We start from the raw sequence: 12,825 nt of genomic DNA on the forward strand, positions 1-12,825 counted from the left end.
CATGATGGGCATTCATCCTGGTATTAACACTTATCAGATATGCAGTGATTCATGAGGATACCTAGTAGTTAGAGGTGAGGATAACTGATTTGATGTAAAGGGAAAATTAAAGTGCTAAGTACCGAGCCCTGTGGCACTCCAGTGGGCATTTCCCATTGGGACGGCTAGCATCATGGCAGAAACTTTTGCATGGGCAAGCAACAGTTATATTGTTTTTAGAAAAATTAAAACTAGTTTAATTTTATTTGAATTTATTACTATAAAAAAAAGTTTATTTTAATTACGTTTGGCTTTTTGACTTATGTTTTATTTGATTTAGTGTTTCAAAGTATTTCAGTCACATCTTCTCATATGTTTTGGCTTTAAAATATCTGTGAGCTTCCATTTTGGGCATTATATTCCATTTTGGGCTCTTTAGATTGCACAAAATGTGACCCACAAATGAGCATGAACCCTGAAGCAAAACATCTCAAATGACTGGCGCAGTGGGAGGCTGCTCATAAAACACTTCCACACAATCAAACACACACACACGCTGGCAGGCAGCTTGTCTCAAATCTCTTGGATCAAATCATTCTTGAATGCTAAGCAGCACAGTCTGTTGTTTTGTTGTCCATGTTGCTAAGCGACCATCAGCAAGTCAAAGGCTGAGAGAAAAGACAAATCCCAAAAGAAAACGAGACGTGGTGGAGGGCAGGAAATTGCAAGTTTTTAAGAGCCAGTCAATGTGGGACACGAGGTCTCTCGAGAAGATGGTGAATAGGACGACTCTAAGCACACAGAGAGTGCTCCATGCACACATTCTGGGTGAGTGTAGCCTTAATACTACACAAACATACAGTCTCTTCAAGCCTTCATTAGTTCATACCAGGTCACATCTAGGTTCTCCTCCAGTAGTGTAATCTGAATTCTTTCCGAAGAGCAGCACAGCACATTCTCTGCCTTTGACAACTGGAGCAACTAGAGCAAAACACAGAGCAATCAGTGCCATCAACCTCCCCATGTCCAGCCTAATGCCTCTGGCATTTACTACCGCAGTGTCTGCAACTGGACTTTTGTCTAACATATAGAGAAATGTACAAATAGAGGTCAAAAATTATACTTGAGTTCATGCACAAGAAGAAACAATATGTATTTGAGAGAATCAAAAATATATATACTCACCCAAAGGAAAGTCTACTTGCTTAGAAGTTGCTCTTTTAGAACTTAAAAAGACATTTTAGTCAAAGTCTTAAAGGAATATTTTAGCCAAAAATTAGAATTCTATTCAGCCTCAACTTGCATGACTTTGTTGTTCAACAGCAATACACTGGACCCCATTGACTTTCATATGTGAATGAAAAAAAAAACGTTTTCAAAAATGTGTTATTTCTGGGTGAACTGTCCCTATAATAGAGTTTTTGGTTATGTTTAATTTATGTATTAATTGTCACTTGTGATTCTTCTTTAAAAATTCTTTAAAATATTGCGTGTATTGAACTGTATACTGTAAATGAATGTGGACAGAAATTCTCACATTCTTTAGTCTTGTAAGAACTTGATGAGAAATATTTGGAAAAATCTCATTACATTGCTGACTTTGGTATCTTGGCAAATCTGAGCACAGTCTGAAACTTTTCTTTCTGAAACTCTAGAAGGAGACATGTGGGTCTTTGTCCACAGGAGGAACATGTGGAAAGACTTAAACCAAAGTTTTCATTTGCTCTCCATTAAATCTTGTCAGTGTCCAGGATACACGAGTGAGATATTAGAGATAACATTTATGGTTTTTCTTTCCTATGTGCATCTGAGACATTTCCTCATGAGGCATGCATACGATCTTTCATTTATAACATATTATTTAACAGCCATATGTAATTTTTTACGATTATGATCAGTTGCCACCTGTTTCAACCACTGACTCCCATGCCAAAACCACTTCTTTCAGAACTAGGGGAACAGTTATGTCCATGGTCATCTCCCAGTGCTCCAAATCTGGTCAATCCACAGCCTGTGACTGAACAAGAGCAGCCTGACGTCCCCACCATGGAGGAATTTAAGCAGCTGGCAGAGAAGGAGAAACACGCTGCCCTTAAACTCCAAGAGGAGGTGAATATTTGCAATCCTCAAGTGAACCATGTTGAAAAAGTAATTAATACAGACACATTAGACTGTAACACTCTGTTGCCTGGAACTCAAAAAGCCATATTTCAGTCTCCAGGGGAGCAGTCCAGAGAGATTTTATTAGGACTTGATTAAAACTTTCTGATAAAAAGAGTCAGCTTCTAATTTAACTTCTTTTTCCGTGTCCAGCATCAGCAGCAGCATAATCCTCAACTTCTCTCCTCGTTGCATCCGAGTGTCAGATTTAATGAATGATCCGGTTGCTACTCCAATGCCAGTTGCAGTCAAAGCTTTGCCATTGTGTCAGAGAAATAAGAAGAGCTTTTGTAATAGGGTGTAATTGCTTGTGTAATTACTCTCCAGGGAAAGCAAGCAACAGCCAAACTCAGAGATGACTCTCCTCTTCAAAAGCCCAGTACAGTTGCCCTGCCAACACTGCTCATCCATCCTCTTCTTTCTCTCCCTCCCTAACGCCCGCTGTCTCCTTGTGTTCTCTCTACCTCTCCATCTCCCACTTTCCGGTCTCCCCCCCAACATCTTCATCATCTCTTTTTCAATTCATCCTTCTCTGTCCTCCCCATTCACTTTAATCCCTCTTCCTCTGTTTTCTTCTTGCTGTTCTCCATCACTTCTCCCCCAGAGTCTGCAGGCCCGGTTTCAAGAGGCCCTGCAAGCAAGGGACAGGCTGGAGGCTGAAATGAGGCGAGAGCTCCAGGTCGAGCTGCAGGCCCAGTTCAGAGCTCGATTTCAAGGCCTGAGGGCTCAGATGGAGGAAGACAAGGTCCAGGCCGTAGGGGAGGCCTGCAGGAAGCTGCAAGAACAGCTGCACAAAGAAGCAGAGGAGACCAGAGAGAAAATAATACACACTGTACGAGAAGAGACACAGGTGGGACGCTTGCTTCCCACAATAGGTAAATCAGATGAACCTACATTGGGGTGACCTTCCTTAAGGTCAGCTTCATAAAGGCTGTGACACACTAGGAGCAAAGAAAGCTGACGGTGTTGTCAATTCACGTGTCCTGTGTCTGTGACAAATAGTTGTGCTTGATCACACTGCAAAGACTATAGCCTTCCTGAGAGGAAATAACTGCCTATACCAGCAGGTGGTTCTCTGATGCCAGGTATCACTACATGATTTTAGAACTGATTTTCACTCGCCAACAGTTTTCTGGAGATTGTAGACAAAAGCCTGAAATCTGAGACCAACTGATGCTCATTCATGTGAGTGATGATCGCATAGTCTCAATTATTGTATAAAGACTGACCCCCCAGTTGCTGATCCTATGTGTAATGTGCAAATCACAGCAACTTCATAATAAACAGTTGTGTAGTGTGATGAATAGTAGGTTACTTTGAAAATCTTGAGGTGTATACCGGGCATAAGCTCAACAGCCAATCAGAGTGATCTCTCTCACCGGCTGCCCAACCATGATTAAATAAGTAATCGGCCTAAAAACCCTAACAACCACTCAGAACTACTGGTATAATGGTAGCTAGTAGCCTAAGTTGAGCATGGCTAACATCCACTTCTTCTTCAGACAATGTATATAGTTATATGATAATGTATAAATATAAGATATAGAAGAAAATTGCTGTATAATGTACAATCAGTTGATTTAATTAGCAAAAATTACTGGCTGCTATAACTGACTTCACTCCCATTGGTTGTCGCTCATGAAATTCGCTGCTAATTTGCAAAAAGTTGAAGTTTCGTCGCTTGACTCGCATCGCTTGACACGCCCACATTCCGTCGCCAACGGTCACTGTCACTAGTGCAGCCGGAAGTCGCAAGCTCTCCGTTGAAAATGAATGGTATTATGTCACTGACTTGGCTAATATGGCTAAAAATTGACAAGACAATCCTTTTTTTCATTAATTGATTTTCCAGAATTGTGTCCCCTCAAAAATCACATAAAGAAATGTTTGCATGAGCGTGCACGGCTTGGTTTGCCAGGTAAAAGAAAGTGCAAAAAATCATTAACTAAATTATGTATGACATGATAAACTATATAAGTCATACACCATACACAATAAAGTAGCATATTTGATTTAATTCCAGTGGAACTGTAAATAATGAATAGCATTATGCATGGGTAGTAAAAATTTGCATCAGGTTCTCTTATATGCAAAATCAGACAGACACAGTCAATAAGAATTAACAGTTAGGCTAGTACTGATTTGATTTAACTAATATATCAACTATGCAAATAGTTGAAGAAACAACATTTGCAAAGTTTAAAACCTGACCAATCAGAATCAAGTAGAGTTGTGAGTCATTCACCTTGCTTATTCCCTTCCTCTGCCTGTGTCAGGAGTGTGTGAGGAGGTGTGTGCAGGATGCTGAGAGAAGCATTCGTGAGGAGTGTGACATGAAGGCAGAAAGACAGAAACAGGCCCTACAGGACAGACATGAAGAGAAGATATCTAAGCTACAAAACAGGTAAAAATAAACGGGAAACTCTCCAGCGCACACCAGCTTCATGGTGTGATGCATCTCAGCTATTCTCTTTCTCCTTCCCACCTTTTGTAAATTTCATCAATTTTCTCTCTTTGTACCTCTCTACCTTCTCCCTTTTCTACTAGAATCCTGGATTTTATAGATTTTGTTGTCGTCATCAACACTGCTTCTCCACCAATGTTCTTTCCTTTTTTTTTGTTTTTTTTTTAGTTTTGTTAATAATGTTTTGAAGTCATGCATGACGGTGCGTGTGTGTTCCAGGATACAGCAGCTGCAGGACAGTCTGGAGCAGGCCTGCAGGGAGCGCATTCAGTATGAAGCAGAGTTTAAGGTCAGCCCTTGTAATGAGGTCATCATGAATAAATGAACAGCTTTAAAAAGGGACCCGCTCAAATCCAGCATCTGCAACACAATGACGGAATAACAGAACTCTCTCTCTTCCCATGCCAGCACACCCTCTGACGTTTGGTTCTTATTAAGCTTAGTTTGCTTCTCCCCATGAGTCTGTGTTCCTCCTTGTCTTAATAGATAACAGTATTGACATTTGACCTTTTGCTTGAGGACGTTTCCATCTTTGGTCATTATGATGATCCACCTGTCTAACTAACTGCACCTGTCTAACTAAAATTTAATCAGCATGTTTGTGTGCTTCGATCTCTCTTTCTGTCTTTCAGAAGGTGCAGGCCAGCTACAGGCGGTTTGTGGACCTGACTGATTCCTCCCTCCACTCTGATTACCTCTTAAAACTGCGCAGACTGGGGAGAGAGCCAGGTCTCACGGACACTGCGACACAGACTGATGAGATCACCTCCTAGCTTGTGATGGCAGTGTGCACACTGTCTGGGTATTTGACATGTCATAGCAGTCACAGCAGTGTCCTGCACGACACGCTGTACTTTGTCTAAAACCATTTGAAACATGTATTAATGTTAAAAGATTGTGGTATCTAAAATATACTTTCACTAATACATTTATCTTTACAAAGTATTTTTTAGTAATGAAACATGTCAACTCTTTCATAATAAATAGAATATGTATTGTGTTGCAAGATAAAATCTAGTACAGCACATTTTGCTGTCTGCATGTAAAACTATGTTGAACTAATTGGTTTATCAGATCAAATTTTAATAAATAATTCTGCATATTTAATACCCTATTAGTCTTATTTTACATTATAGTGTAGTGATTGACACTACTGATGAACAACATATTAAATATGTAATATTTTCCTGGAGCAGCTTACACATTGTTAATGTTAGTCCTATTTTAATTACTTTAACATGCATTGTGTGTAATGTTACTCACTGATCCAAATGAAAAGTATACTAGACATCTTCACTAGAAAATTGTTGCATGAAAAAACATATATTTGCCCTTTCACAGCAAGATTCCATAATGACAAATAGGCATGCATATTACAGGTAAAAAAAAAAAAAAAAAAATGATTGGTGCTGTTGCTACAAGCCTCAATAAAATTTTAAACAAAATTACCTAGTTTACTAGACGTTTGCTAGTCGTTAAAAAAGCCTAGCTATTTATCAACTACTCTGCTTTAAATACCATTTTTTTAATGCCATTTGAAGTCTTTTGATGAATTAGGACAGCAGTGAAATATAAAAGAAATGTGACATGAATGGATGGATGGATGAAATTAATGGATTAATCGTTTCTAACTGTTACATTAATATTACATAAAATTATATTAATATTATATAAAATTGATATGGCTGTCCAAAAGGGCGTCAAGATTTGCAGGGTGCAATCTGTAAAGCGTTATTGGACTGTAGTGGTATCATTACTTCACCGCTGGGGGTCAGTGTAGGCAAGGTTTTACTCCTTCTTACGCCTTGGGTCCCATCAGCAGCACTTAAGTCCATAATACACTTCTTAATTGTAGTTGTAATAGACAAGCATACAAACACAATTAATTACCGATTTTTCACATAGCGCAGAGCGCTGAAAATCATTCCAGTTTCAATTGGACGGTAGAGATATTTATTAAACAAGCTCTTTATCTGCCGCATATCTTACTAAGCTTGTCATTAGTGTCGTTACCACCAGCATGAAATGTTATTACATGCACCGTTACCAGCGAATGCACGGGGGGCGCTGTAGCGCCGTAAGCCGTCGCTTCTGAATGCACAGCGCTGATCGGTGTGATCGGGTGCCGGGGATCACGATCCTCATCATATCAAACGGAAAAAGAAGCAGTCACAAAAATGTACGTGCTCTGAGACTGTTATTATTTATTTGTGGATATAGAGAATCCTTTACATGAACGTTGGGAAATATGTTTGCATGGAATATGGATGTGTTCGTGTCTGACGTGATTTAATAGCACCTCTACATGCGGAAAAAAACAAATCCCCCAAAGAAAAATCCGCTCCGTTAGCGCGCACTCCAGCCGGAAGATGGGATTTTTCTTATTCGAGCGCGCACACCTCCCCTTTCCCCCTACCTCCCCCTACCTCCGCCTCTCTCTCTCTCTCTCTCTCTCTCTCTCTCAAACAACGAGCTCAGTCTGTCAGTGTGCGCCGAGCGTTAGGAACAAGTCTCACTAGTCGGATTTGCAGCCAGAGAGAGAGAGAGAGAGAGACATCGAGAGAATCCAAGCAGGACAGGCGAGAAATGAACTATCTGACTTGCCACATCCGAGCACATTCTCAAATACCCTGCAACCGAGACCCATGAATAAGGATTGCAATATTTTTTTCCACCCTGGAAAATCTGGCAATAATTTTGTCACATTTGTAAATGTATCCATCTGATATGCTTGTTTTTAATTTGCATTAATTGGTTTCGTTTAGCTATTGTTTCGTTAATTATCTGGATTGTTTGTTGGCTGCCTCAACATTTCAAGTGCATACGGAATTATTGGCATCTCGGAGTCAAGCAGGAGAATCCAACTGGAGAACTAGAGGAGAGAGAAAGAGAGGCGGCGAGATCTGTCCAGCATCAACATGTTCTTCTGAATAGGCGAGGAAAAGCTCATTCCAAACCATCATCCATCTACCATCACATTCGTCGGAAAAACAGAATGAAGCGGGAGTGAAAAGGGAATGGGAAAGATAGCTGCAGTATAAACCCCGCGGGAATAAAACAAAACAAAAAAAAAAACAATAAGCATAACGAAATACTGGCAAAGTAAACTCTTGCAGCGAAAACTGCAGCAACACAGCTGTGGGATTTGATATTGTGGCGGAGTTTTGTCCACGAGCTACTTTTCCCAAAAGACGATTATATTGTGGAATTCTCTACTTAAATCCACACAGACAGCACCTTTGTTCAATCTATCCTCCCGTGCGTGTGTTTTAATAGACAGGCTATCCATGCAGGCTCCCAAAGCACGTTGTTCCTGATCACACTGACGGATTCACCTGAAGCACGCACGCTTTGTTCCGAGTCCAGAGATCTCCAGCCTCTGGGAGAGTGTCCCACACAGCTTCGATGAGAGTAAATAGACGGGATTCGGGATATCAAATGGCGAGTCGGGGTTGTGAAAATGGATTGGGAATTCTCCTGATATTCTTAGTGGATTTACTCGGGATCATGGCGAGCAACATGGAGCCCATCTACTGGAATTCCGTGAACAAAAGGTAAGAGCCGCAAATAAAGGCGTTTATTCCCCGTTTATTTAAGAACAGCTTTGCGTTGGAAACGCCTCGTGTTTTCGCACAAATCGTTGGAGGACGGCTTCGAAACGTCTCTCGCAGGGGGAAAGAAAGCTGTTAAGCGCTATTACGCAGACAAGCCCCTTAGTGGATAATCACGAGTGTGCAGAAGTTACGAGCATCAATGTCTCCAGACTAATAAACGCCACATTTCATTGACAGCGCGTTGAGGAATTTTACGACAGTTTCACTGCCTCTCCTTTAGATACGCTCCAGTTAGATTGGCATGAATTTTAGTTGCTCAACACCGAGTAGATATTTTTCCGTCTTAATGCCATTTAAACAATGTAACCTTTGTAAATCTTTCTTGCTTCAACTTGTGAGAACGTGCAGAAGCCTCCAGAGCTGTTTTAGTCACCAGCTTAACTTCTGACAGCAGCTGAAACAAAAGAGAATGTAAACTTTATATTTCGTCGACACCTATTTACACCAGCCATATAACAATGTTTACGTGAATGCAAAACCATCTGCACTTTTATATATACGTGACAGCTCTGTAAAACACAACTCGAACTCTGAACGAGACTGAAATGTAGCCTAAACTAGAAGCGTGAAGGCACTGCACTGTAGCTACTTCTTATGGACTATTATTAGTTGGCAATTTATCTGCTGTCAGGACAGTAGTTAAAGCAAAAGAAGGTGTAGGCTAAGCTTTCACTTTTACCTTCCACTGGACTAGTTAACGTGGAAGCACCTGAAGTGAAAAGTTTTACACGCAAGTGTTAACTTTAGATAGTCAATCAGTCCCATTTCACGCTGCAAAATTTATTACTCCAGTCACGGAGGTGACACGATTTTCTCTGCGGCAGGAATGAATAGTGGATAGCCTATTTTACAGCGAGATTTCTCGTAGAATATATCTGTAAATAAGGGGGAGGTTTCTGCAACCCAGCAACTGTGAATTCATTTAGTGGGAAGCCAAAGAGACCAATGCAAACGGCGTGTCCGGCACATAAACGACGATTTATGGCCGAGCAGACCCTTTTTCTTTCTTTCTTTCGTCCTTCTGTCATTACTGAGCTTGTTTAAATGGACACCCGGCGTCGTGGGAGCACTTGTGTGCCCGGTCTAAATCGGTATGTGGGTTATGAGGGGCTATTAGTGGTGCCACGAGCTCTTGAAAGACGAATAGGTTTTTAATGTGTCCATGTGGCGCATATACCGGGCTCTGCGCTTCAACAGATGCTGCTGGGGGGGATGGAGGGGGTTTATTCTGTCCCAGTGGCCGCTGGTAGACGCTCTTAATGAGGGTTCTTGTTGGTGTTGCTTGTGTTAATCAAGCAGGGGTTTGTGGGGACCTCATTTGAAACGGGAGCGTGCGCGGATGAGAGGCATGACCGTGACCGCGCGTTTTCTGCTTGACCTTTACCTGAGAGTGAGAGAAGCAGCACCGCTGACAATCGTTTTTAACTGATTCAATCACCTGTAATCAATGTTAGTCGATCAGCAGTGAGCGCTGGTTTTCACACGGATTCTTCGCACCTTAAATGATCCGAATTCGCTTATTTTCCAAGTGGGAAACGCGCACAATTAAGGGGAAACTCGCATTTTGTTGAAACTGTACATTGCAGTCAGTGTTCATTTCACACATAAACATGTAGCTAAGTATACTTACTTAGTAACCTTTCACAAAAAAAAAAAAAAAAAAAAAAATGAAAACGAAAATGTATTGTTTTCAATGGATATTGGAATTGGCAAAGGAAGCATGGTTAATGGCTCACAATATCAAAGTGGCCATATAATGGCAGATTAATTTGCCCGCAGATTCTGCTTTACATGCACTTTACATTAGGCTTCATGGACTGTTTGCTTGTATTAACCACTTACTTATTATCGTGTCACATGGTAGCTGGAACACTGTAATGTAAAGTCTGGTTTCTTTCCGTACAACCCACATACACAAACACAGTGTCTCCATATTCATATTTGATTTGAAAATATGTGCGGAGTAAATTTGGCTGCTCACACAGACACACTTAAAAGGGATCTGCAGCCTGTGGTTTTGCTCCAGGCTAGAGAAGTCTGCACAGTTCACTCTAAAAGTAGCTGTACGCAGGTTACATTGTTGGCAGTGCTGTATATTTAATAGGGATCAGTGAACCTCTGCTCCTCAGTGCTTTGAAGATGAGGTCCTGCACCTGTAGAATGTTTTATTCACCCGTTCGATCCCATCACTCTCTCCGTCACTACTACCACTCCATCTCACCCTCTCACGATAGTGCTGCCACTCTCCTCCCTGTGCAAAATTAGAAACATGTCTAGCCTTCAGAGGAACGAAGGAGGAGTTGAGAAGTGATGGGAGGAAAGAGGGATCGGGAGACGAGGGAGGAACAGCGGGGCGCATCCTTAAATGTACAGAAATCAATATCTTCTAAACCATGAATGTCAGTTTGAGTTAGGCTTAAGAAAATGCAGGTCCAGCACAAAGATCACCTTGAAACTGTCTGCTTAGGGTAAAAAAATCTATAAAGAAAAAATTGTGTTTGTTCATAGACACTGCAGTTTAATGTAATTACAGAATGTATATTTAATTAAGGGGGCGTACATGAAAAATGGTTTCTTGAGACTGAAAAGGCATGAAACTGGAGGGCTTTTTTTTTAGTACACAGTAATTGTGTTTCTTAGTGAGCCAGCTTGTCTGGGAAGTGTCCTTCACCTTCTGACATTCACAGCCCCTGATACATTGTATACACACAAGAAAGACAAAGTGTGTTTGTGTGTCCTTGGTACCCGGCTCTTTCTGGATGAGGAAACACATCTCTGACTAATGTTCTGAGGGGTCAGTTAAGGTTGTGTAATTCTTACAATTGACTATGTTAAGATGTGGATTCGGTAATTTGATCCCAAACAGTTCCTAACGGTTTCCATGTTCTTCTGTCTAAAAATCACTGTGCGTTTCGGTAATTGCGTTTCAGAGATTCAGATCCAGCTCAAACCTGTGGTTTCCGATAATGAAATCAGACGAGCGAATGTGGGTAACTGTAAGGATTTGTGTGTTATCATAAATGGGTCTGTGTGTGTATGTGTGAAGGGCCTTTTGTATCAGTGCTCGCTCTCAAAGAAATATGTTACCCCCACTGGATTTTTAATAATTAATTTATTGCAGGCTAATTGGGCTTGGATAAAAGCGCTAGTTAACTGATCTCAAGGCTTAAGATGAGGCAAAGTACGAGGGAAATTTGGGAGGGAGGTCGTTGGGAGAAGGGATTAGAATAGAGACACTCTCAATAGGTCACTGACATACATGGTTGTGTGCAGAAAGTCCTAATTTGTAAGTCGCCTTGCATAAACATCTGCTAAATGAATGAAAATATAGAAACAAACATAGAAAGTTTTTTTTTTTTTGACACGCTCGCGAATGGATTAGAGGATTCAATCTGTGTTAATTTGCTAAACTGAGTAGATCCATTTAAGCTTCCTGACTGGATTCAACTCTTTTGGGCAAAGGGAATTTGGTTTTATTCCGAGAGTTTAAATGCTCGACTGTGTGTGCAGCATCACCATGGTCTAAAAGAAAGATGGAAGTGTGTGTTTGCGTGTCAGTATATGCTGTTGAAAGTTAGTCTAGTGTACAAGTATGTGTTTGTCTGGGCTTATGGGTTTACTTATCTATGTTTTGAGGGAGCAATTGTCCCCAGATGTTAAATATGTATTTATACATGCTCACACACACTGTTTTTGAAAGAAGTCACTTATGCTCAACAATAAAATATATCAGGATTTTTTGACAATTTGAAAAAAAAAATCATTTTGAGAGTTTTAGGGTTGATTTTTGGTTAGTCATTGTAAAAAATTAAAATATTTATATAAAAATATATGTTTTCTCCTCTTTTAGATAGCTAAGTAAACAAGTGCTTGAATGTGTGTATTAGATAAAGGGTGTATAGCATGAAAGTGTGTGAAATAGCTTTTGAGCCCTTATATAGCGTCTGCTCAGTACCCTGCAGTGAGAAATAGGGAAAATTGTGAGTGTTTTTGTGTGTGAGGTGCTGGGTTTGCTAGAAGCTTTACGAGCTCTCAGCAACAGGAGCTGTGAAAATGGCTCTCAGCTGATGTGGCAGAATAACTGCAGCCCGCCTGCAGACCAGACACACACACACACACACACACACACAAGGCTACATAATGGGGAAACAAAGGCGCCTTCCCTGCGGAGACAGCCAGAAGTGTGTTCAAGGGCTGTGTGATGCAAATATAAGGAACACATGTTCACACAAACACACTTCTGTGTGCCGAAATACATCTAGACATCTTTGTGGGGTGTTAATTTAAACTATTTAGAAATAATTGAAAGGACGTAGATCGTCACACACACTGTTTGATTGTTAAACTCATGCTGACGGGCGGGGAACAGTGTGTTCCCGAGAGCGGGCCCCCAGGGGACCCGGGCCTCCTAAACCCCTGCAGCATGGTACGAGAGTGTGTGTGTGTGTGTGTGTGTGTGTGTGTGGTCTCGCTCTGAACATCTCTCATCACTCTGTGTTTGTTTGAATCTTTGTATTTGTGTGTGCAGGTATGTGATGACAGTTCTCGGAAATCGGGCCTCCTCACTTAAGCCATAATATTAGAACGCAGACCGAATATGAAACAGGG

At 41.0% G+C, this 12,825-nt stretch overlaps 2 protein-coding genes across 2 annotated transcripts in view; both read left to right on the top strand.

The window, feature by feature from the left end:
• The first annotated feature begins 466 nt into the window (after positions 1-466).
• LOC109046635 (centrosomal protein of 131 kDa-like) lies at positions 467-5,699 on the top strand. Its single transcript, XM_019064394.2, has 6 exons — positions 467-807; positions 1,928-2,088; positions 2,744-2,989; positions 4,416-4,543; positions 4,823-4,892; positions 5,236-5,699. The coding sequence occupies exons 1-6, from the start codon at positions 582-584 to the stop codon at positions 5,374-5,376; spliced, it is 972 nt and encodes a 323-aa protein (XP_018919939.2). The 5' UTR covers positions 467-581; the 3' UTR covers positions 5,377-5,699.
• Positions 5,700-7,063: 1,364 nt separating this feature from the next.
• Positions 7,064-12,825, top strand: part of LOC109105464 (ephrin-B3-like) — a 63,560-nt gene continuing 57,798 nt past the window's right edge. The window contains exon 1 of the mRNA XM_042759710.1: positions 7,064-8,157. Within this exon, the coding sequence (XP_042615644.1) occupies positions 8,009-8,157 (149 nt within the window). The 5' untranslated portion in view covers positions 7,064-8,008. The remainder of the gene's footprint in view (positions 8,158-12,825) is intronic.

Source organism: Cyprinus carpio, chromosome A7 (assembly GCF_018340385.1).
Source record: "Cyprinus carpio isolate SPL01 chromosome A7, ASM1834038v1, whole genome shotgun sequence".
NCBI lineage: Eukaryota > Metazoa > Chordata > Actinopteri > Cypriniformes > Cyprinidae > Cyprinus > Cyprinus carpio.

What these genes read in the sequence shown, in the direction of transcription:
- LOC109046635 (XM_019064394.2), top strand. Translation starts at nt 582, where the DNA reads ATGCTAAGCAGCACAGTCTGTTGTTTTGTTGTCCATGTTGCTAAGCGA. An exon ending in CCCTTAAACTCCAAGAGGAG is followed by an intron (nt 2,089 to 2,743) that starts GTGAATATTTGC and finishes CTTCTCCCCCAG; the next exon opens with AGTCTGCAGGCCCGGTTTCA. An exon ending in ATATCTAAGCTACAAAACAG is followed by an intron (nt 4,544 to 4,822) that starts GTAAAAATAAAC and finishes TGTGTGTTCCAG; the next exon opens with GATACAGCAGCTGCAGGACA.